Source organism: Siniperca chuatsi, linkage group LG8 (assembly GCF_020085105.1).
Source record: "Siniperca chuatsi isolate FFG_IHB_CAS linkage group LG8, ASM2008510v1, whole genome shotgun sequence".
NCBI lineage: Eukaryota > Metazoa > Chordata > Actinopteri > Centrarchiformes > Sinipercidae > Siniperca > Siniperca chuatsi.
Window position 1 is genome coordinate 3,527,194 of NC_058049.1, and position 25,628 is coordinate 3,552,821.

Consider the following 25,628-nt stretch of genomic DNA (forward strand, 5'->3'; position numbering starts at 1 on the left):
ATTTCTTGGGTCAGATAAACCAGTTTTCCTACGTAAGTCATGACTTTTTTACTTTTTGCAAACATGAGGCATGTTTTTGTCAAAGTCTTCTGTTTTCTGGTTCATGTTTCTAACCTGTGTGGTGGCGTTGTGGTGGCCATCGGTGACCCGCACCGTCATGTTGTAGTTGGAGCGTCGAGCCGCATCGAGCCGGCGGGCGATCGAAATGGTTCCTGTATTTCTCTGGATGTCAAAGTCCTTTTCCTCATCGCCACCTGAAGGAGAGAAAGAGAGCGAGAGCGAGAGCGAGAGAGAGAGAGACAGATAGATGGAGAGAATGAAAGAAAAGTTTATTCCATCATGTGTTGATGCTACAGTATGTGGGGTTATGAATCAGGCCGTGTCCAGCTGTCAGATGTAATATTTTTGATGATGTGTCAAACTCTGCAGGTCTGATTTTGACTGGTTGCAGGAATGATGCATCTTGGCATCGTCCTCCAGCATCTGAAGAATTGCAGTGATTTCCCTGTAGGAGGCGCTGTAATTAATGATCCACTTTCTAACTTTGAAAGTCCCAAACTCCTTTAGCACTAGTCCCACTCTGAAGAAACTTTGAGGAATGTGCCTTTTTTTCAATTATTAGTATGACTACATGTTCTAATAACTGTTTGTTATTATAGACACAGCCAATTGTGTAATGTCGCGTAGCAAATGTCATAAATTATGAACCAACGTGCAGGCCACGTTTTCCAGTCAAACAATGCATCATCTCATCCTGACTTGATTGTATAAACTGACTTTTGAAAATGTGTTTGGGCGTGGTGTTTCTGATAAACTCATCCTGAATTATTGGATTAAAATAGGACAAAAAAAAAAATCCAGAGAAAAACCGAGAGCAAAAAATAGATTTTCTTTCCTTCATATGAACCCATCCATCACAGCAGGACATTTTGATGGCCTCTTCTTTACAGACAGAGTTGAGAAACCAACTGAGACACCCAGACCCTCCACAAGAGCAACAATACTGTCTGTCTGATCACCTGTCTGTCTGTCTTAGTGTCTATCTGACTTTAAAAGAACATTCTGAGTTTGTTTAACCATGACTGTTTCTCTTTCCTGTGACATACATACAATGCATCCTGGTGAGAAACACTGTAAATTAAACAGTTTGTTCACAGTGGAAACTTCAAATCCCTTTAAATCTTGAAAACTGATCTGAGTTGTTGTCTGGCTTTGAAAAGCTTCTCTGCTCTTGTTGCTATCAAAAAAAAATTGAATATTTATTTCGTACTCATAGTTTTTGTTCTATCCTTTATTGAACCTGTTTTATCTGATTTTTTACTGACTGCATGTGTGATTGCTTTTTTTTTTTTGCTTTTCTAATTTTGAAACATACTGCGTTTAAAATCTGCAGTAACACTGACTCACTTTGTCCATCTGTTTGCCTTTATCCTCTCTTCCTTTTCTTTCTTTCCATCCTTCATTCCTTCTCTCTTTTTCTCCACTCTTCTCTCTTTATCCTGCACCCCCCTGATTTTTCTTGCTTCATGGCTTTCTTCTCTCTCTCTCTCTCTCTCTCTCTCTCTCAGCAGGTTGTGTGTGTGTATGTGTGTGAGAAAGGTAAACCTCATGCCTGCTCAGCCAGATGGTGTTTATTATTAAGATATCCACCTTGCTAAGGGCTAAACGCACGCACATATACACTTTTATACCTCTATCTGTTTCTATTACTGCATGTGATGGTTGAGGCTGCACTCATTTCACCCTGCCACTTCATTTTAATTTAAATCATGTATAATTTTTGCATTTATGTGAAGAGAAGCGTAATAAAGCACTAACACATTTCTCTACCTCTTGATCTTTTTTCCTCTTCCCTCTCCTTATATTATACACAAGGAATGGAGGTTGCATTCCCTCTGGGGCCAGCTGTGCAAAACATATCTTTTACTTATGGTGCTGGGAGAAAGAAAGTGTACGCCAAATGTCACGTTACACAGGAAAAAAAGATTTATGCAGGAATTCTATTCATCTATTTATCCATACATCTTCTGGATGATTATATGTGTCAGGGCCACGGTGACAAGGCAAGCCGAGTAGCCTGGAGCCCATCAGTCTTTTAACAGGCCATCCTTGACTTTCCTTCAGTACTTGCTTATACTGTATGTAGCTTAATACATCACATACGTGGAAATCACATGCAGAGCAGAAGGGAGGGAGGTCAAGGTGGAGTAGGTTTAATTAATCGCTCATTCGTTCTCTTGTTTCCAGCAGCAGCAGGCAGCTGTTTTCAGCAGACAAGCTGTGATAAACCCACTGTACACCACCTGCTTAGCGCTAAACAGCAGACAGACAAAGTTAAAGACTAGCAAGTGAAGAAAGTGGAATGTCTAGCTAGCTGCTAAAGAGCCAGATATTTTTCTCAGGAGTTGGTGGAGACCAAACCAGAGCTAAAAGGAGAGTGAATATTGGACAGTCGGTGTGTATGTTGCTAGCTAGTTTACAGCTAATGTCTATACAGTTGGTGCATTGGCTTTTTGGGGCGAATAAACATGGACTGGACAAATGCTCCAGCAGTCATATTCGCGCAAATGATGCAAGGTGAAAATTAGCTTCACTTTCTGAACATACCTCTGCACTTTTCTCCAGAGCAAGGTGTCTCAAAAAACTACTGGCCAGACTGCCACCTAATTTGCTGTGGATTTCACTTGTCCTCAGATGATGAATCTTAATGATTTAGCTGACCCCCCGACCTTTCCTCTAGCCCACCATCAAGCAAAATCCCCACCAAATACCAAATTCTAAAGGGCACCAAGTATCAAAATATCAATATTTTCTTTCTTTAGGTTTGAATAATGATATGGCCCACCTTCGAGCGCTACCCTAAGGATAAACTCAATATTTTTTGGCTCTTAGAAGAACAAAGAGCATGTTGTTGTTTGTTTTATCTGTCACCTTTGTATTGCAGGTTATAATGAGCACTACAGCCTTTGGGGCCACAAGTATTACTTTATTGCTTTTTTTGAGGTCTTTTATTCCAGTAAAACCCAGTGAGACACGTCCTATTATACTGGGCTATACAAATAAACTTGACTTGTATGAATTATTCTCAGTCCTTTTTCCACCATGGAGGATCAGTACATGAAATGATTGAAATGATGGAATACAATGCCTTCTGAACAAGATATGTTTCGGAGCTGAATATCATTGTTGACTCACTCTCTTGATCCTCAAAGGGTCAAATTTTGCAGACAGCAGACATTCCCTCCAGGGCAAGTTGAGGAGGTGGAGTTGAAATGACCACGAAACAGATGTCCTTTTCTACTGCAATCCCTCCAGCAATTGCTCCAAGGCAATAATACAAGGAGGTTTAATTTCTCAACTTGTTCAGTGTCTGCCTCAGGGTCTCCTCCAGGTACCTGACCTGCCTCAAACAGCTCTGCTCAGGAGAACAGCCACATGTTGTCCTTACCCTGTACACAGAGAATCAGGTCAACCTTCCTGCAGAGAGAACATCATTTTCTCTGATTTGATCTGCAGCTGTATTCTTTGAATCACTGCTCAGAGGTTCTGACAACAGCTGAGGGTCAGAAATGAAGATCGATTCTTTCCTTTGAATTTGTTTCCTATTTACTGCTGGCTGTAGCCGTATATTTACCAGACAGGTATCAAAGTGGTATTGATCATCTCATTTAACTCGAAAAGAAGGTAAAGAAGCGTGTTTCCCTGAAATGAACTATTCCTTTCGATTGTAATTCATCCTTTAATGAAGTGGAAAGTTTTTTTCCTGCAAGTAGTTTTTCATTCTCATCGTGTTCCTCAGGAAAACCTGCTGAATTCAGACCCAGATAAGCCTGAACTTGTCCACAGAGCAGATGCTCAACCCTCCCCTGCAGGGGACAAACCTCATTCTCCAGCAGAGGGCCACAGCCTCGGACCTGCAGGTGATGACCCTCATACCGACCACATCACACCCAGCTGGGACCCGCTCCAGCACACAGATCACAGTCCAGTGAAGCCGGAGGGACGCTGCATCCATTCACAAACAGCAGAGACGCAGCCCTCGCCTGCTCTTTGATATCCTGCCGCTGATTTTGTGTTTCCACTTGGCTCTAAATGCAGCGTGTTGTTTTTGTGCAGATTTACAGGAGGCGTTTGAGTTATTTTGACAGAGATGGAAGTCTTCATTTGTCTCTCTGACTTATCTCACAGTCAGAGAGGCTCGATAGGCATCCGCGTTCTGCTGCTGGAGATGAGGAAGGTAAAGTGGGGCGATAAATACCTGATCATATCTGCATGGGAGAGAAGTCCTTTGACATAACAACATTCCCTCATCTGCCGACGCCGAGATGAGGGTCAGTGATACACGACTGTGGAGCAGACTAGAATAGAACAGAATAAAACAGAACTGAAATACAGTGGCCAGTCTCGTCATGAAGTCTTCAAAGTAAAATGGAAATTAAAACGGTGGGTGGAGTCTCAAGTTTCTCACAATTAAAAATATAATTAGAAGAGAAGAAACAAAGAGGATTGGTTGATTTGACAGTTGACAGGCCATCAGTGATAATTACCGAGTTATGTTCACATGCCACACAGGGAGAAAAACACTGCACAATTATCCAACACTATGACAAACACTTCAGCTCTGATTGATTGAACACACAGCTGTCAAAGCTACTGCAAACATAGAATAAATAACACTGCAGAAGTGGAAAGTAACCTAATACATTTACTCAACTACTGTACATTAGTTCAAATTCTATACTTGTACTTCAGTATTTCAATTCCATAAGACTTCTTTGCTATATTTCAGTGGGAAATATTGTACTTACATGCACTTTACTACATTTATCTTACAGCTGTAGTGCATTGTTACTTTGCAGATGAAGATTTTTCATTCAAAAATAAATAAAATATTATGTAATGCTGACTTTCTTAATGCAATAATATGATTCGCAATTGAGTATTTTTCCATTGTGGTGTTACTCTTAGTTAAATAAAAGATCTTCTATCGCTGACAGTGCAATGTAAATGCTTTCACATAAAACTATACAAAACTGCAGTTGACCCACTCTAACCCCACATTTACACTTACAGATTCTGGCGCCAGCCGCCAAGACTCAGAAACTATAAAAGATACCCAGCAGGGCAAGTTGGTGGAATTGGAAAAGTTCATGCACATCTCCTCAGACGCAGGGGAGCGGCAACAAAAAGCACTCGTTTTAATTCCCATGGAGGAAGTACAGAGTCATTTTCTACTCCACACCACAATGTAAAGGAGCTTTAAACAAACTCAAAGACAAACTGATCATAGCGGTTATATTATGCAGTTTTAACAATTTTACTTCAGCAAATTCAGAAAATAGCTGCCCAGCAGGAGCTGAGTATGTGAACTACACGTTCATCACTAAACACATTCAAAAGCTACAGATTCATGAGAGATGTGGGAATGAGGCGGAAATATTTAGGAGGTTGTTCTGTTCAGTTTTGGATTAATTTAGATTATTTCTAAGCAATTTAACACGTCATCAGTGTTTGATTATTGCAGAGAATTTCAAGTAACTGAGGTAAGAAACTAAAAAACAAAACAAAAAAGGAGTTGAGTAAATGCATCAGACTTCTTTTTGGCTAATAAGAAGTCATTTGTGTGGTCAGAGATAAAGTAAAAGTTTGTGGCTATGGTTCTGCCAACAATTTTTTGGAGAAAGCTAGTTTTTTCATGCTTTAATAATTTTGCGGCCAGACTCCTCAGGTCGATCAGGACTCCTCTGCTTCGTGACATAACGTAACACACGAATGTCACAAGACGTCACATCCGGCGGCAGCAGCTATGAGACAACTGAATGTCCCCTCAGGACAGAGTGTCTGTTGTGTTCTGGTGGGTTCTGGCACAGATCGAGCTTGGCACAGCAAAGTGAACAGGAGGAACCTCGGTCTTTCTCTGCACACGCTGCCCCGCTTGGCAGGAAACAGCCTGGCAAACCCTGATGTGTTTTCCTGGGAGGCTCAAAGGGAACGAGACACCGAAGTCACAGGGCTGATTTCAACTTCAACTAAAAATGTAGTTACGCCTTTTATTTTTCATAAAGCTTTCTGTGACAGTCCTTCTCATAATGTTGGGGGCTGAGAGAAGCCAGAGGGGAGCAAAAACGAGAAAGGAGGATGAGAAGTGGAGAGGAGGAAGAGGAGGAATGGCCAGTCGTCCCTCCTGTGGTGATCTGGCAGGTGATGAGAGGAGGAACGTTCCTGATTTATCCTCACAGAGAGAATGTCCTGCTGATACAGCTGACACCAAGACCTTTTCTTCCTCTCCTCCTCCCCCTTTCTCTCGCTATTCATCCATTACACTAGGAGCACTTCTGTGGTGGAGAGCAATCAATGTGTAAAACATACGCACATCTTTTCTGTCCAGGTGCTGAGTCCAAACAATAGATACTATCTGTTTCACAACACTGCAGAATTATCCCTTTCAAAGACAGTCATACAGTAGTCTTTCTAAATGAATTATCTATCCTCTAAAAATCCATCTAAAATCAAAGATGTCTGCTAATACTGCAAGGATTTTCAGTTTTAATCATTCTCCTCTCGCATACCACAGAGGAACCTGCATGGCCGCCAAGCAAATGTCAAGGAATTCACTGGTTATTAAGTATTATACATATTTATAAACTGAACATGTAAGTATATATGTAAGTATAATTTTTTTGACTGGTTACTGTCCGTAGTTTTGTCTCTGTGTGTTCATGTATGCACATGAAGTACATGTACACTGTATTAGTTGAAAGTGAGGGTATCCAAGGTGAACGAGGTCAGTCAAAGCCAACGGTCACACCCCACTTCTGCTAAGCGTTACATTCCCCCTCTAAGGCATGTCAAAGGCCTGTCCTGTCTGTGATTTTCTTTTCAATGGGCGCAAAGAGTCTTTTCTATGGACTGAATGATCACCTCAGTTACCTTTCAAACAGAAAACATGCAGCTTCACCATAACTTCAAAGCTCTTTGTACATCTTCAGAGCTTTCTACACCAAATCCACTCTTATTTTCTGCCATAATTGGTCACCATGTTTGTTCTTTAATGTCTTTGTTATGTTTTTCAGATTCACTAACAGGATGTGAGCGTTGCCTAGAAAACAACCACAAATGCTGGGTGAGAGAAAAGTGTTTTAACTACCAGACCACCAGGGTGTTTTGTCTCTTTCCTCTTTTTAGCCTCAAAGTCTCTCATGTTGTTTCTAACAATCAGGCAAAATGATAATCTTCCATAGTTAAATGGCTAGCCAGCTGACTGTACACAGGCTGGAGCGATGGTCTTTTTTAGCCCTGACCTGATTCTGCCAGGCAGCACAGGGAGGCAACAAACACAAAAACACACTTATAAACAGAAAATGAGATGGTCCAAACATAACCATGAGACCTGTTATGTTGGTGAATCTATGCTATGTTGAATAAAAATAAAAATGACTTCTGATAATCTACTTTTCACTCCTGAGTGCTTTTAGTACATTGACGTATTGTATGTCACACCCAGATATTTCCTGCACTGCTAGTGGAGTTTGGCATCAGAAAATGTTCAGTCGACATAAAACATCAACACCAAGTCCCTCAGGATCAGAGTGAGATCTTTCATGGAAAATCCACTGGAAAACATGCATGGAGACCAGCTTCTATAACAACAGGAGCAAAACAAATACACCAAGCAACCACAACTGCTCCCCATACTGTTGCAGTCTTTATCACTTTCTCCACCTCTACATACAGTTTAAATCCAACAGCTGAAAGCCACACTAGTTCAGACAAGCTGAACTACTCTGGGAAGTTTAAGAGGCTGATTTAAGAAAATTGTGTTTTCACAGCACTTCAAAACAAGTCTTGGAAACACTGAAATTCACAGATTGATGAAATGTAACAGTAAACATATTAGAGAATGAATTCTTCCTTTAACCCCGCCCTGCTCCGCTCCAGTATCATTCACTGTTGCAGGACTTTGCCGACCTTTAGAAAATAACTTGTCTCCTGTTTATATGGCGGCTCATATGGATGGATGATGTCTGAGCTGGCGCTCGACAAGTCAGCACTTTGGTATAAGTGGCAATATGGTGAACGTCAGTCATCATTTCCTAATATGTTGTGCTTTTTGCCTCAGCTGCAGGAGTTTAACATCACACAGAAGCAGAGACGGAGAGACACTCCGTGATCTATGAGAAGTCATTACACAGTGATCACTGAGCTCTGATTTCAGGCGCCTTTTGTATTTTGTTTTCTGTCCTTTCTTGTCAAATTGAGCATATTGTGGAAATAAATATTAATAGTTTCTTTCCATCCATTCTTTGTCTTCTTTTAGAGATCATTACCCTCATTTGTGTGACGCTTGTTTTTAATCAGAGCTTGAAGTTGATTTTGTTTTCCTCACCTCACCTGCACAGCAAACAGCTTCCGATCAATATTCAGCTCAACAACAGAGTGTGTGTGTGTGTGTCTGCGTGCACGTGTTAGCTCATTTCCCCTCACCTATGATATCGAACCACCTCAGCCGATGCGTCTCCGTCATGATGATGCCCACCATGTGAGTGACAGGTTCCGTTTCCATGACGGCAAAGGTGAAGTGGGGCTCGTCAAAGGTGATTGGCTCGACAGAGGGCGGTGGGTGGATGATCCACTCGATGTCGAGTCTCGCTGTGGACGAGCGTGACGGGCTGCCCTGGTCTGTAGCTTTAATCTGGAAATTGACAGAAATTAAATTAACATTTTAATGAGGGTTTTACTAAAAATAGAACTACTGTAAGACAATACTGGAGATAGAACAACCTACCTATCTCACAGATAAAAAAAAAAAAAAAAAAAATGCTTGTCGGGATGGGTTCCCACAAGATCAAATTTCAATTAATTTGATGCCTGTGTGATGTCATCACAAATCACAAGCTGGAGCGAGGTTAGAGAGGTTAGCTGAGTGAAAATGTCTAACATTAGATGGCCGCATAACCACGCATGATTTTAATCCATTTAAAAAAAACAACAACATTTATTTTTACAGATTTCCACCCAAAAATGTAGGTGTTTTAAAAGAAGATGATCAGTTTAAACTGTTTTTAGGTAGATTTTATGTTACTATACACCTTCAGAAATGTTGTTTTCTGCTGCTGGTTCTGGTAACAGAAAAATAAAGCGAAAATCTGGGGAGAAAACCCAACACAGAGTGCCTCAAAGTAAATTGAGACTGTTAGTGCTGCAAATGGTATTTGTGAAATAAAATTTCCACACAGATTTATGTGGTTATGAATTTTTAAAGCCCAGCGGGCCACATCCGGCCCAGAAGCAACCTCCAAGTCGCCCAGCATACAAAAATCTGATATATGACAAAATAAGTATAGTACATATATAATGTATGGAAGTAGCTAACAAGTGAGCCATCTCGCTTCCTTCTCATCTTTGTTGAGAGTTCCACATGCGCAGTACTGATTGGGCAGGATGTCTACGGATGTAGCGACACCACATCATAACTTTCACAAATCAATGTTTTCTCATGTGAGTTCCGACCACGCTTAGTAGCTTTTCAAAACATCTGGCTATCACAGTCACAACTAGGGAAGTGCTCTACTGAAAATGTCTCTGTCAACCCTGAAATGCAAATTTGACAATGAAAACCATCAGTTTAATCCTGCCCGGACGAGCAAGTATCTGTTTATTTTATCGCCATCTCGCCTGCTATTTTTTTATTACATTAATTTGCATGTGTTTAAAATTTGTCATTAACAGGAAAAAGGTTATAAATAGGCTGCTGAAAATGTTTGGCCCATCTACATTTCCTGGTTTTAAAATCTGGCCCAATTGAATTTGTAATTGAATAGCCCTGTTCTATGGCTTCCACAATGCAGAGTGATGACAAGGACTGAGAACATTCATTGGTTTCAGAGCAGGTGTTAGTGAAGTGCCTTTCAGGGAATTAAGCACGGGTAATTTAGCCTCTTTAGCAGAGTTGGTGGGCTCGGTCAAGACTTCAAAGTTACCACACCTTCTACAGACACACGCAAATGAAGCACAACTCTTTAGAGAAAGTATTTACCTGAAGCCTGTTGAAATACAAACTAATTATCACTCTTGTCTGAAAGACAAGAGGCACATTTTTGTTTTGGAGCCACACAACTCCATGTGGGCAGATCAGTGTCAACCCTAAACGGAGTTCTGGACACTTACCGTGAGAATGCTGTAGTTTCCAGGCCAGAAATCACCATGCGATGTCACCACACCCGTCACTGAGTCGATCTCAAAACGCTTGTCCTTGTTGTCTTGGAGCTTGTAGGTCACCACGGCGTTTGAGCCTTCATCATCATCATGGGCGACCATCCTGCAGACTTCCTGTTTACCTGCCTGGTGACGCTGTTCAGGCAGCTTGACGTGGAAAAGTTTGTCGGTAAACTTTGGTCGGTTGTCGTTGGCATCTAGAACTCGGATCACGACGGTGGCGGTGGAGCGCAAAGACGAAGATTCATTATCGGAAACGATTACCTGAGAATTAAGAAGAAAGAAAGGTTAATATCATAATAATTATATTACTTGTAAAGCTAGATGAAATTATATGCAATAAAAAAACACCTCTGATCTTTCACTGTTAATTCAACTGTATTTTGTGATGAAAGAACTGTAATCAACTTTTTCGGAGACTCTTTCAGACTTTCCCTTAACCTGCCACATTAACTTAAGCTAATCCCACATGCTGTTATTAGATGATAGATTTATGTCATTTTCACTTGGATTTAAATTGACATATTTATTCTGAAACATGCCTAAAAGAGAAATTTCAGATTTCATTTCGAGGCCAAATAATTTTGGGATCATCGTAAGAATAAAAGAGCAACAGTTATTCCAATTGAGAAAACGTTGCACACAACTTTTCTTGTAGCTGCAGTGCATTCTGGTCTATCTTCTGCTGCTGTGAGTATAGAAACTGTCCCGTGTTCCTCTGCTTCCACTAGCAGATTTTTCCCCTGTATGACTGCTTAAATTAGAGTAAAAGGGCTTCTGTAAAAAGACACCTTTACTCTGACCCCGATCCTATTATTAAACCCCACTGAAACACCAACATTTTTCAAGTGCCTGTAAGCATATAAAAAAGCAGTGTGTAAAAACAGATATGAGTTTGCCTTTAACAGCCTAAAGAAAATATATTGTTATGGATTTATTGATACTCTGAACCTTAGATGCACTATAAAAACAGTAGGATTTGTTTTTTCCTGTTTCAGCATCAATCCGAAAGGAAATAAAAAAAACAGTTGTTTCAGTCTCACCTCGATAATATGTTCTGGTTTATCCTCCCGATCCAAGGCTGAGAGAGTGCTGATAACACCTGCATGCACGCGCAGACACACACACACACACACACACAAGGAATCAATGCTGTTAGTGCGTGTGAGTCCCGGGAAGTGAGAGTGCTAATTACACATAAACAAACAAACACAGACAGTTAGGAGTGTTACTGCTTCTGTTATTGTAGGTGTGTTTATGTTTTTGTGTGTGTGTGTGTGTGTGTGTGTGTGTGTGTGTGTGTGTGTCACCCAGAGCAGTAACAGAGCTGATCACACCTAAGAAAACACATTTGGTTTACGGATGTTGTTTCTGCTGTTGTTGTTGCTGCTGCTAGTATATCTGTGTGTGTTTGTGTATGTGTACCTCCTCTCGTCCTCTCGGGTATGTACAGTATGAGTGTGTATGTCAGTGTTTTCATGATTCCCTTCAGTGGAGTAACACCAGTTTTCCGCTGCCAAACACTAAAACTTGGCACATGATTTTATCCAGATTTTGAATCTTATCAGGATATTTTTACTCAAATTAAAAATAAATAATAACAATAAAATAAAGAAATATAATAATGTTGATAATAAAAGCATTTGTTTGGCAAAAAAGTTTGTTAATTAGCTTTGAGATGTGGTTGAAATCTCCGGAATAAGCTAGTAAATGGACCTTGAATTAAGATTATGCTTTGTCACACTAATATTTCCAAGGTCTAGAATGAACTTTAATTTAATACCACCAAATACACATTGCAGAAAGTCAAAACAAACTGAACTATCATTTTTGACACCCCTGTGAAACTGTTGAAAAGGTTATGATCATTATATGCTAAATAGAAAACAACACCGGCATTGTAAAGTTTTGCTTTGCTTTGTCATCCTGTGACGCTTCCTTGTGAATGGGAGAAGATAAGTCTGTGGATAAAAATCAGGCTCGATTATTTTGAATACGTTAAATCGCTGATTCACCATGCTGAACAGGCAATCAGAGCGCTCTCTCTCTCAGTGACTGTCTCCGCCGTCCATTCAACAAGCTAAATCAGCTGAAGAAGTGGACCATTCGATACAGGCTGACTGGAACCAGCGATACAAGACACAAAACACAGGCTCAACGATGGCGGTGTGTTTGTTTCTGATACAAGATATAAAGTTTGTGGCTCAACAGATTATTCAGACAAAGTTGTTTGCTGGGAGTCTCTCTGTGTTTCTGAAGCTGAATGCTGAACTTTCTGCTCACTTCAATCCTATAACCTGCCAGGGGCACTCAGCAGTCCACTGGGACACTTTTTTATAAAATATAAAAAAAAACCAACCCTTACCTTATGTTTATACACAATTATTATGTAAATGTTCTCATTATGCTTTTTTGCTTTGTGTGTTCTACACTTGTTTTGCACACCAAATTTAAACTGAGGGACTTCTAGTAGATTAGTTGACAAATCTGTCATTGCGCTCTTATTTGGTTGGGGAATTAGCATTCGAATACATTGTTTTTATGGTCTTTTTTATGGGGAATGTGCTGTTAGTCATTGGTATTTATTGAACTAATATCAGACAAATATGTTTTGGTCTTCAATAAAAGGCAGACAGAAGGATTCTCTTCATTCGCTTCTCAACTTTTGCAGCTTTTGAAAGGATGAACATCGAGTTCTATAGTAACAACAGCTTCACAACGGAGTTACTAGAGTGACCTTATAGCAGACATCTGTACAACCTCTAGCCCCCTCAGACATGAAATCCACTTTAATTTATCATAAAGATGATTGAAGTTAAATTTAACTTTTCATAAAGAGACAAAAACATTTTTAAAAGTTTGATAAATTGTATGAGGTCAGATCATCAGCATAACATACAGTAAATCTTTCTATTAACATTGCGTTTTTTTCATTGACTTGAATGTATTTTATATTTTATTGTATTTCATCTATTTTATTGGTTTATTGTTTCACCTTAATCATTTCTATTTTTCGTGTGCGTCTACAATTGTTTTACTGTTTATATTTGTACTGTTTAATTATCAGCTTGTTGATCATTTGTATAGCACTTTGAATTGCACCTCTATGAACGGTTCTATACAAATAAAGTTTGGTTGATTAATTGTCTGAGGTTGAATATAGTGATACACCGGTACACAAAGTTTGTGTATGAAGGTGGTATTAAAAGGGTTCCAGGATTTCTAGAGGCTGAGACTGTATTGACATCTGGGTAAGATGCATTTAAGGTCGGAATATGCTTGAAAATAATAGTTAATAGGTGCTGACAAGCACTTCATTGGAAGCATACAGAGGACCTTAAGCTGTTGGTATGCTTCGTCAGAAGTTCTTGTCTGATGGGTGAATAGCTTTGGATACCACCTTCCCCCACACCTTTCTGACATCAGAATTGGGGGGCTGTGTTGGTGGATTTCTGTAACTTTCCCAAATTTGTGTTGGTGAGGGTGTATTAAGAACTGAGAATATTTGGGAAGAGGTTTGGGAAGAAGTTGAAGAAATGAAATTTCAGGGGAAATAAATCTGTGTCGACAGAAACAGGAACATAAAAAAGTCAGCCGCTGACAGACGGCAACATGGCTCTTTGAGTTTCAACTTATCCATGTTTAACTATAACAGTGCTACATGTGTCACTGTTTCAGCAGGTTGAGTTCAGGCTGAAGGCCAGGTGTGCACAGGTGTGAAAATGGGCAGAAGTCCAATACAAAATTCTTTCTTCCGCTGTTCATTCTCACTGCTTAAATACACAGATCACCTCTGTGTCAGCAGTGAAAGAGGTGTTGAGTGTTCAAAGAGGCAAAAGGAGAATAAGGAAAGTTTGGAAAAATTTCTGAGCAACAGCCGGAGCAGATATGAGCAAATAGTAAAAAACAAAACAAAACGACCGATCGACCAAGAAGAAATGAATAAGCAGAGGTGGTAAGCGCTGACCCCCAAGCCACATGTATTTTTTTGCTAATTGTTGTTGATGTATTTACTACTTATTCGACAACTGTCTGTAAACCACATTGTCCCTGAAGCTCTACTCTCTTTCTCAATTTGGCTTTTTTGACGCAGTGGACAACGTGTCATTCTTGTGTTTTTTTTGTAGTATAGCATGTATATATTAGCTTCCTGCTAATAGTGCAAAGAAACAGCAATGGAAAAGGTAAATTCACTCAAGTACTGTACTTAAGTAATGCACAAGTACATCAAAATTGTATTTAAGTATTTCCTGTTTATGCGACTTTATACATCTACTTCACTACATTTTAGAGTGAAATAGTATCCTCTGTACTACACTGCATTCATAGTTAGTTTCTTGTAACTTTGTAGATTAAAATTTAATATATAAAACATATGATCAGCTTCTAAAATCTTAATGTTGTTCAATTACCTGTTCATAAGGAGACAAAGAAAATTTAGAATTAAAAACAACTTCAACCATCTACAACGTAAAAATGCTGCATACGCATTAATGCATCAGTAATCAAATAAATAGTTTTAATAATATATTTCTATGCCTTTTGTTCCCATGCTCACCTGCATGGAAGGGCAGGAAACCTACAGATTTAGGGCCTGATAGACTACAAAATGGACACAAATGCGGACAATGGGCATGCATGTGGTCTGCAAGGCTGACTCGTTCATACACATGCAGATAGCGTGTGCGGACCCTTGTGGACATGGGCAGATGACAAAATTTACGCAACATAAACCCTGGTGGCTATGTGGATGCGGAAACATAATTATAGCTGCACACTCCTTGAGCTTGTTTGTGTTACACATTTTGTGGTCTGAGTAGTAATATCAGTTTCAGTAATCAATCAATCAAAGCCTAAAAGAAAAACTTAAAACAGTTCTGCTGCTGGATAGAATATTTCTGAATAAACCACTAAAGGAAGAAATCACTACCATGACTGCATGCATAGTGTTTTACGTTCTCCACTGGAGTCACTTAAGATTTGTGTAATTTAGGTAGAAAATCTGAGTGTTTATTTGTTAGGACCCAGTGAAGGAGGCAGCTATGAGGAGTTGTGGGAGCTGTCCTCTCTAGACACAGCTGGGGGACCTAAGTGAAGTGAAAGACCCTGCCGAGGGTTGTTCAGGCTTTTACGACAGTGCAAACAGCCCTGCTGGGAGGACATCATTAGGACAGGTGGGGCACATTAGAAAGTGTGTTTTTGTGATTAGTGCAGACATGGGAATCAGGGGTAAGGCCTTGTGTCTCCCTCGTCGCCTGTTTTCACTCAGCCGTGCTGGACTGCTGTCAAAATCACATCAAGATAAACAGTGTTGTCTGGCATGTCAGGGCCCGTTTTGTTTGTTTCCTCAGCTTTCTCTAGATTCACTGCCAGTCTTTGTTTTTTTAAATGTAGTCTTTATTTTACTCAGTGAGCCCTATCAAAATCATGTTTTCAAGGGAGAAGTCTTAAATTATGCAACATTTCTGAGCAACATTTCAGCAATATCACAGGAAGGGGCTCACAGAAAAAGTAAGAGAGTCAGTCAAACATATCAAGAGTGCAAAGCAGGAGTCAAAATTCACTCAGGTTGGTTTAGAAGGAGAATTTCTTTCTTGAACTAAGAATACAAAATTACCTTGTAAATAACAAATGTATGCAAATTAAGTCATATGCATAAACAAGCGCCTGGAAAGAGGAGCAAACTGCCCAATTCATCACTAGTTGTAAGAGCAAATCCACCAAGCTGGCACCCCTGGCACCCCACGAAGTGCCCCTCGTTATCGGATCGCTATCTAATCTGAGATTCTGAGATGGAAAAACTCTCTGCCTCGTTTGCCTGTCTTACTAGCAATGATATCTGATCATTGCAACCATTCTGGGTGAACAAACTTTCTCATGGTGCGTCCAGATACGAAATGTGAAACTTAAAGGCTGTGCAAATGTTTAAGAACTCAGTGGCAAGACGCAAACAGAGTGGAACAAACAGATTTGCTCTACGTGGTGGAAATTAAGGTAAATTAAGGTGAAACATGCGAGTTTGAGTTGAAAATGTTTCAAAAGAAGTGAAAACCATTATCCCAAACTGTTTGACTTCACTTCACTGATGAGCAGAAGGAAAAACAGCCTGGAGGAAAAGGAGTGAAATGTTTTTTTTGGTATTGTCAACAATCCCTTGAAAAGATGAAATGTAACTGTGTTCTCTCAGCACTTTCTGACTTCTGTGGCCCCAAGCCCACTGGTTCCTACTAAAGATGTAAATCTTTAAAAACGGATCATGATTATATAGTTTCATTGTTCTCAATATTGAGAATGACTTCCGGATGGGAAGTGATTGTGAAAACAGTGTCCAGATGACTACGACTGAAACCTTTTCTACGATAGAACACTCCTGGATGAATGAGGGACTACACCGTCAGGCTTTGGATACACACAATACTTGTTAGTAGGATCAATTTATTATTGGTTTGGGTCTTTTCAGTGGATGTGTTGGCAATAATAAAAATATAGAATATCACCAGACTTATCCTTTAAATGATAACCATTTCTCAGTTTGTGGCTTGTGTAAAAAAAGAGAAGTTAAAGCAAGACAACAGAATGCTTCAAAATATGACAGGATCTTAGAGGCTCTACAATAATTTGAGGAATTTGCTGTTAAAAAATGCTAATGAATTGGGCAAATTCCTGACTTGCCTGGCCTTGTCACAAACTTCTTTTGTGAAACACATAATGAAACTTATAGTGAACATAGATAAAAAGAGAGACGCTGATTTTTAGTAATTTTGGTAATTTGGCACACCTTCTTTCCCTGTACAAACCTGTTGTCGAAGTCAGACAACTTGTTCAAAGCAATAACAGCTCAACAAAAATAGATTGGCCTGGATTTTGTTTGTGTTTTACCGTCGCTCAGAACACATCCTTCCCTGTTAAAACTTTATCAGGTAATTTTTTGAGGTTGAATCAGAGGGACAATTCTGCAGTATAAAGTATATACACGCAAAAAGGTTTAGTCATAAACCTGCATACAGCCATGAGTCATTTTCATCCTGTCGAGGCATGAGAGGTTTCTACACCAGCCACCCTGTATATTAGTAATAGTGGGTTCATTTGTGAAAATAAGACAAGGAGGATCATGTTCCAAAGATCAGGTATCAGCAGCACGTTACTGTCATTCAAGGTAACACAGTCTCCCTTATTTACACAGATTTATTTGATCAATGAACGCTGATAACAGATTTTTCTTGTATTCTTTGCTGTCTGATGATTTTTCATGAAAGTTACTATGGTTGGTGCATTGCTGCCTTCAAGTGAAAGGTCAGATTATCTGTGTGAATGTCAACATTCCCCTGTGATTGAAACTACATGGCCTAAAGCATCTGGACACTTAACATTACACTCACGTGATTGCAGAACATCTAATTCCAAAGCCATGGGCAATAATGTGCAGTTATAACAGCCTCTAACCTTCTGGTTTCAGACTTTCCACCAGATGTTGAACCTGACTGCAGGGATTTAGTCCCATTCAGCCACAAGAGCATTAGTGAGGTTCAACACTGATGTTGGGCGATATGGTCTGGCTCGTTCCAGTTCATCCTAAAGGTGATGGATGGGGTTGAGGTCAAAGCTCTGTGCAAGCCATCAAGTTCTTCCAAACCAAACTGAGAAAATGATTTCTTTATGGACCTGGCTTTGTCCACGAGGGTATTGTCATGTTGAAACAGTTGCCTCAAAGTTGGAAGAACACTTTCTTTTCTGAAATTTAGTTATGTATATTATGTAATGAATATTTTTATTCCCATGGAAGACTAACTTGGAAGCTAATAGAGATCCAATATGAGAATAGATAATAAAGTTCAGTAGCTTTTCTGCATGAATTTAGGTCAGCCACATTTAAAAACACCTCAGTCTACAGCGGGGACATGAAATCAGAAAAATGTAAATGTGTAATGTAATGTGTAAAAAGTACACACAGTAGACACAATTACCTTTTTCAACCAAACACATTTCATCCTGTGCTTGTATGCATGAATAAATGAATATCAAATATACCTGCTTTTGCACAAAAAAGCTTGTTTTAATGTGACACTCTTCCGCTGTTTCAACACCTTCTTACCTCCCTGCCTTTGTGTGACGTCTCTGTATTAACAAAACTCGCTCTCTCTGTCTGTAATCCTTTGGTATACTGGCCTTAGGGTGTGGACAAACACCAGAACTACCTGGAGATTATACGATGAGGACAGGGCTTGTAGCGGCTTGTAGCACAAGAGCTAAAGCTGCGCTAATTTGCCTGAACATCAAAGTCTGCACCAGGTGAGTCAGTTGCAACTGTCAAACATGAAACTCACATACCTGAGGGGGTTTGCAGGCCTTTTCCCCCCCTGCTATTTTAGTTTTTCTCCACAAGTGCACATCCATTCAAACCATAGATGAGTGAGTTTGTGAGTGACCTCTGAAGGAGTTTCTCATTATGAAGTTTCTTTTGCAGCTCTGCCCTCTATGTGACACACGCTGGTCTGCTCAGACTTGCAACAGTCTTAGGAGATATCAACTATTTTTCAACCCCCCACCCCCTTGTGGGAAATAACTCGCTGTTAGGTTTTATAGCTGCAGTAATACCCCTGAATCAAAATGTAAATCTGTCATGGGTACATGGTGACATATACAGATATGTCGAAACAATTTGTGAAAGAGAAAGCACAGAGGTCCTCCAGCTGTCTTATATTCACAAGGGGAGTTTGAATCAAAATGTAAATCAATCACAAGGCAGCGAGAAGCCTACATTTCTGTCCAAATTGCTTGTGAAATGAGAGGATGACACTGTGCAGGCTGATCCAATTACATCCTATATCCCAGAGTTACTGTATATCTGCCTGCCCGTACGTTCTACACTTACTGTTACAAAGCTGGAGGATGAAGCTGCTTAGAGGATTTATTTTCAAAACGTGATCTAAATTATGTTATTATACTGCATCTCTCCAGAAATGGAAAAGTTACCTGATGATCATCATGCAATGTCCAAATATTTTTTTTGCAGTGTATTCTTTTTTAATCACATTATATAATATTAATGTATTCAACTGGTTAGCAGGCTGGGGGTAAGAGTTAGATAAGGAGGGAACGGGCATCGGGCAAAGGTAGAAAATGGCCATATGTACTATTTCTGTTGGATCATGTTGAGAATTAAAAAAAGAAATGAATTATTATTATTTTACATTGAAAAATATGATTTTTAAGGCATTTTAACCTGTTAACCCCACCTGCATACATGTTGGAAAGTTTACATTTCAGTTCAGTTTCCATTGAATTTCAGGATATTGAGTATACAATTATTATGCGCAAATTATGTCGAATTTTTCATTTGATGTAAAGGTACAGTCATAAGAAAAATAGCATATTATTTTTGAATGATGATAATGATTTGGTACTGGTTCAGGTTGCTCCATCAGCATCTGAATGGAGTGCCACTGACTTTACAGGTATGTTAGTAAAACAGCACACCCTCCACCCTAGGCAAAATACACTAAAAATAGAGGCACAGTGGGTAGATATTCTCCTTTTCCACGCATTGTTTGACTCATCAAAAGATCTTAAGCTCTCATTGTAAAGATTTGAACTCTCCAAAATGGGCACCGCTTCCTTAAGATGCCATATGATGGAGAAACATTTTATAGGACGTTGTTACTTCAAGGCCATCAGTGACTATTTCCCATTCTTTAGCTATGAAGATGCCCAGCACCAAAGACACTGTGATGCCTATTGCCTCAATTTTTTGATCATAACAGAAAGTGGGTTCACTTCTACAGACAGAAAGTCAGTGGGGCTCTGTTATCAACAAGACAGGTTGGGGTTAGACAACAGGCTGGCATCATTGTGGCATCATCATGGCAATTGTTTTGCATGTTCCATGGAAATATATTGTTTTATAGTAGATAACGTTTCTGCTCATTCACTCTTAATTACCTGTTTTGGGGTCCACATCGAAGTACGTGCGATGAGATTCCAGCATCTGGAAGGAAAGCTTCCCCTCAGAGGAAGTATCCACATCTGTGGCCGACACCTGGACCACAGACTTGACCTTGTCCACGTTCTCTTGGACGGATGCGAAATACACCGGCTGAGAAAGTTCTGGAGCATTATCGTTAATGTCCAGGACCTCCAGGAAGACGTGAATCCATGAGATCAGAGGCTCAGTCCCCAGATCAGTGACATAGACAGAAAGCCAGTAGTGAGGCATCATCTCACGGTCCAACGTCTCTGTTGTACGAATCACACCTGAGGCACATAAAAGGGTGGAGAATTAAGATTAACTGTTCACTGTTTTCACTTGTGAACAGCACCCAGTATTTACTTGTTTTAAACCTGCTGCTGTGCCTCAGGAATTAATCACTTACCAGTATATTAAATTTTATACTTAATAACTGTAACCACCCTGGAGGAAATATTAATCACTATGACTTTCATCTAGCTTAAGGTGCCTATTTGCATTTTAAAAAGTCTGGATTGGTGCCCAAAGGCTCAGCAACATGGATGACACATTTGTGTTGCCAAAACTTACTAAAATTCTTACTAAAAAGAGAAGCTGGATACCACAGGGTAGTTATGGTATGCCTGGGGTCTAAAAACAAGGAAGATTGGCTTTTCTGCACATAGTTGCTTTCAGAAGCAGTTTAAATTTGTATATCCTGAGGGAGCGCTAAAAAACCAGCAACACAGAAAAGGACATATTTCAGCACAGTTCGATTATGACAGCGAACTCTCTTTGCCCTGATTTTATCTGAGCCTTAACTGCAGCAGCAAGCTAATGGAATGCACTACAATATGTTGAGAAGTAGCAGGGTATCCTCTGCAAAGGATATGCTGATGGAAAAATAGACGAACAGCCTCAACCACCCCAAGTCTCTAATTAAGAGCCCTAGTGTAGATCAAGAGAAAAAATAATTTGCCCATTTTCGCCTTATTACCAAAAATACAATCACCAATATCACAAAAAAAGTAAAACCACAGTGTTTTTTTTTTTTTTACCTGTTTCCTCATCAATGGTGAACACTCCAAGACCAGAGCCTTCATGGATGTGGTATCTGACAACTCCATCTCTGCCCAGATCCTTGTCTGAAGCTGTAAGTGTGACCACTGATGTCCCTACTGCTGCATCCTCCATCACTCCGGCTTCATACACAAACTTTGAGAACACAGGCCTGTGGAGGTTCTCGTTGACATCCAGAACCTGAATCTCCACAAAGCAAGACGAGGAGAGGGAGCGAGGGAGGCCGTGATCGACAGCACGGACCGTGAGGTTGTAAACTGGCCGCCTCTCAAAGTCTAGCTCCCTCTCGAGGGTCAAGGCACCCGTGGAGGAGTCGAGATGAAAGATCCCGCCCTCTGTATTCTTAAGGTTGTAGGTGACGAGGCCTCCACTACCCAGATCCAAGTCAACGCTCTCAACCCAGACGAGGACGGTGCCCACAGGTACATCCTCTGGAACTTTTATTTTGTAAACTTTTGGTACAAACTTGGGTGGGTTGTCATTTATGTCTTGCAAAACCACCACAAGGTCAATCGTCGAGAACAACTGAGGGCCAAGTTTGGCTTGGTCTCTGGCTTCGATCCAGAGGTCATGCCTGGGTGCAGTTTCTCGATCCAAACGACCCGTCACAGTCACCTCACCAGTCTGTTCATCAATTCTGAACATGTCAGTAGATGTCAGCAGGGAGTATTGGATATCACCGCTCGTATCTACGTCAAGATCTATTGCACGAGCTGTAAAAATAATGGAGTCCGCCTCTGTGTTTTCAGGCACACGTATCACATATCTGGGCTGATCAAAAATAGGAGGATTGTCGTTGACGTCCATGACATTCACTGCAACAAACTTCCATGCAGATGTTTGCGGTGTTCCCAAATCATAAACAGTGATGTTCAAAATGTAGAACTCTTTACTCTCTCTGTCTAATGGGCAAACTAACTGAAGGTCACCGGAGAAAGTGTCAATGGAGAAACAGCCATCTTCATTCCCACTTGATATGGCGTACACCAGCTTACTATTAAATCCAGTGTCAGTGTCTGTTGCCTTGAACTGAACAATGGTGGAATTGAGTGGATGGTCCTCAATGAGGTCAATTGAACTCGGGATGCTCAAGTCAAACTTGGGAGAATGCCGGTTGGTGATGTGAATATCAGAGAATGTGTCTTCCTCTTGATTGGTTAAAATGGGTTTGATCGACTCTATCAGTTTATCGGTCAGCTGTTTGAAAATGCCTGTTTCCTGGCAGTGGACCGTTGCATCATCACCTTTGTTAGTGACAGTTATCCTGACAACTGAAGCTTCAGAGTGATATTTGCCATCTGTGGCAACAGCTCTCAAAGTGAACGAACCCGCTCGTAGGGGAATCGGTTGCTTAAGGGTGATGGCTCCTGATACAGAATCAATATCAAATACTTGGAGCTCATTTCCTGACTCGATGACATACCTCAGCTGCTGCAGCTCATCTAAATCAATGGCTGACAGCTCAGCGATTGTGTGCCCCACGGGTAAATCTACAGGTACAGTGGTGTTGCAGCCCACCCTCTCAAACAGAGGGATATTATCGTTGATGTTGTTCAGGGTTATCGTCACGGGGCATTCGCTGACCTGACTAAAGGGGCTGCCGCTGTCTGAGGCCCAAACTCTCAAGTGGTACCGCCGTTTCATCAGCTCATAGTCTAAGTGTTCGGAGGTTGAGATGACACCTGTGAATGAGTCTATGGTGAAAGGTAAGGGGCCTGAGTTGGCAATAGCGTAAGTCACAAATCCATTTTTGCCTTTATCTTTGTCTGTGGCTGCTATTTTCAAAACACTGCTGCCAACAGGGGTGTTTTCATCCAATGTGGCCTGATAGGATGTTTGGGTGAACTGTGGGCTGTTGTCATTTTCATCTGTTACCTCAACCACTATGTGAGTCTCAGCTTCACCATGATTGGCCACTACATCAAACTCATATCGATTCTTTCTCTCATAGTCAAATTTCTCTGTTGTTATAATAATTCCTGTTTTGGGATTTATCTTGAATTTAGTGCTGTCTGGATTATTTTTGATACCAAAGGTAACATTATAAGGTACTGAGGTAACAGAAACCTTAACTACATGAGTTTTAGGGGGTGAAAACTCACTCAGTGTGACAATGTAGGTGTCTTCAAAAAATGCCAACGGGCTGTAATGATAGGCCGGAATGTGGATTTGTATAATTGGAGAGAGTAAACTCGGGAAGCTCCTGTCTTTAGCTTGAAGGGACAGATTCAGCCCAAAAGGAGTTTGAGACCAGATAATCCTCTTTGTAGAGATCACTTGGAAGTCACTGCCCTGCACACCTAAGGGGGTTATCTCAAAACACTTGTGGGGATCCCCTCCAACAATATTAAGGGTTTCCACAGGCTTAACCCCTGCCTCCACTTGGACATTGATAGTTATTTTGCCGTCTGTAGAGATTGTGGGTTTGGGGGGAGGTGTGATAACTGGAGACCCCATGGACATCTTTTGTATGTTTACTGTAACCCTGGCAACATTACCAAATTTCTGAACACCAGACATCTTCTTTTTCCTGTCCTCAGCTAAAACAGTAAGGTCGTATCTGTCTGTGAGCGTGTGATTGAGCTTCTTGACGAGGCTGACTGTGCCTGTGAAAGGGTCGACGACAAAAGGATGAGCTCTGCTGGTGAAAGAGTAATAAAACTCAGCGTTGCTCCCAATGTCGGCATCTGTAGCGGTAACTCTGACCACACTTGACTTAAGTGGAGTGTCCTCCATGATGGCCACGTTGTATGAGGCAGGATAGAAAAGAGGTTTTAGGTCGTTGGTGTCAAGCACCTGGACAAAAACCTTCGTCTTCGCATGAAAGTCAAAAGTGTTTTCGGTTGCCTCCACAGTGAGAGTGTAAGTGTCTCTGACCTCCCTGTTGAGGACTGCTGAGTTACTGCTGCGTGTTTTGATCCTGAGGAAGCAGAAATCTCCAACTTTAACTGCCTCTGCTTGGAAAAGGCCATCGTCATCACCTGAGACAACATTATATTTGATTTCCCAGAACAGATCTGTCACTTCAATGCCCATCTTCACTGGCGTCTCAATGTACGTCCGCGGGCCAGAGTTCTCGTTGATTGTGGTGTTGTAGAGATGGTGTGTGAACCTCAGCGGCGAGCTGTCTTTTCCTTTTCCCATACTTCCGTGACATCTTGCCATGTGCAGGAGAACTGCTGCTAAAGTAAGGAGAGTTGTTTCAAAAGCTGCCATCTTTAGTGCCTCCATGAAGATCCTCAGACCTGTGAAAAGGAAAGAAAAAAAGATGTCAAAATGTCATGTAATATACTAGAAATCAAGAGTAGGAGTACCTACACTATTTTGTAAATAGACCAATCATTTTCCCTAAGCTCCACAAAGAATACAAAATGGACACAGAATACACAATGACACAACAGCAGTGGGGAGGCCTCTGGCTCCTGTCACAACTTGCCTGTTGTGAAGGCACAGTAAAATAATACATTGTTTCAGGACCAGAAAGTTGCCTCCAAGCCTTTTCAGACAGGTGGCAGCTCCAACCCTTCCCATAATTATTCCTTTGGTGGCCAAATACTAGCAAAATGTACTCATCAAAATTATTACTTCTAAGCCTTTGTCATCACAGAGCTATGAGGAGAGATTTGTAGTTTGATGATTCAGTATCATGCAGATGACAGTGGGTGGCTCAGTCCTGATCCAAGTGTAAACGGCTGCATGTGTACTGCAGGGCTGCGCTGGTGATTGCTGTATGTGCATTAGACAACCCTGGAGGCATGAGCCAGCAAATGGCTGCTTTCATAATAAACAGAGGATCAAGATCCCACACTGTTGGAAATGCAATATCTTTTGGAATTGTAATATCGCTTTTACGAGAAAGAGCTGGCCAAAATGGCAGCATGAAATGTTACATATAGATAAATGCTGAGACAAATTTAGATCACTAAATGTACACTAAAGTTGAAAAGTCAGATGAAAACTGCAGCCTTGATTATTTAAAACATTGACATTGCTCATAAAACATTTCTTGAATGTTGCATTTAAGTATATAATTTGATGGCAATTTTTCTTTTTAAACTGAATTTTTCAAAACATGCATAGAGCTCTGAATGGATGAGCCTGTATTCATTTCAAATCATCTAAGACTCACCCATAAGTTTCAAATCTATTTTTAGTTTTCTGTCTACTACAAATGCTATTTTTTTTCCAATAAAAGCACAGACTAAGTGGCATTTAAATACATTTTCTGGTTTAGTCTCACTTTCGGTTTCCTTCAGAGTGGATCCAACTGGAATTATTACTTTGATTTTAACTCAAGATTTAGCATTCCCTGGCTACTAACTGCTTACCTGTGTGCAGGTACAGTTTGTCAGTTTAAAAATCAACCCCATTAGGAAGGATACAAGAGCAT

General features: G+C 40.5%; 1 protein-coding gene across 1 annotated transcript in view; it reads right to left on the minus strand.

Annotated features, from left to right (window-relative positions):
* The window catches only part of fat2 (FAT atypical cadherin 2), a 111,899-nt gene that overhangs the window by 74,538 nt on the left and 11,733 nt on the right, over positions 1-25,628 (minus strand). Inside the window, exons 2-7 of the mRNA XM_044206084.1 lie at positions 21,217-24,483; positions 20,155-20,466; positions 11,259-11,317; positions 10,168-10,479; positions 8,485-8,692; positions 115-254 (exon numbers count right to left, since the gene is read on the minus strand). Coding sequence (XP_044062019.1) covers positions 115-254; positions 8,485-8,692; positions 10,168-10,479; positions 11,259-11,317; positions 20,155-20,466; positions 21,217-24,469 — 4,284 coding nt within the window. The 5' untranslated portion in view covers positions 24,470-24,483. The remainder of the gene's footprint in view (positions 1-114; positions 255-8,484; positions 8,693-10,167; positions 10,480-11,258; positions 11,318-20,154; positions 20,467-21,216; positions 24,484-25,628) is intronic.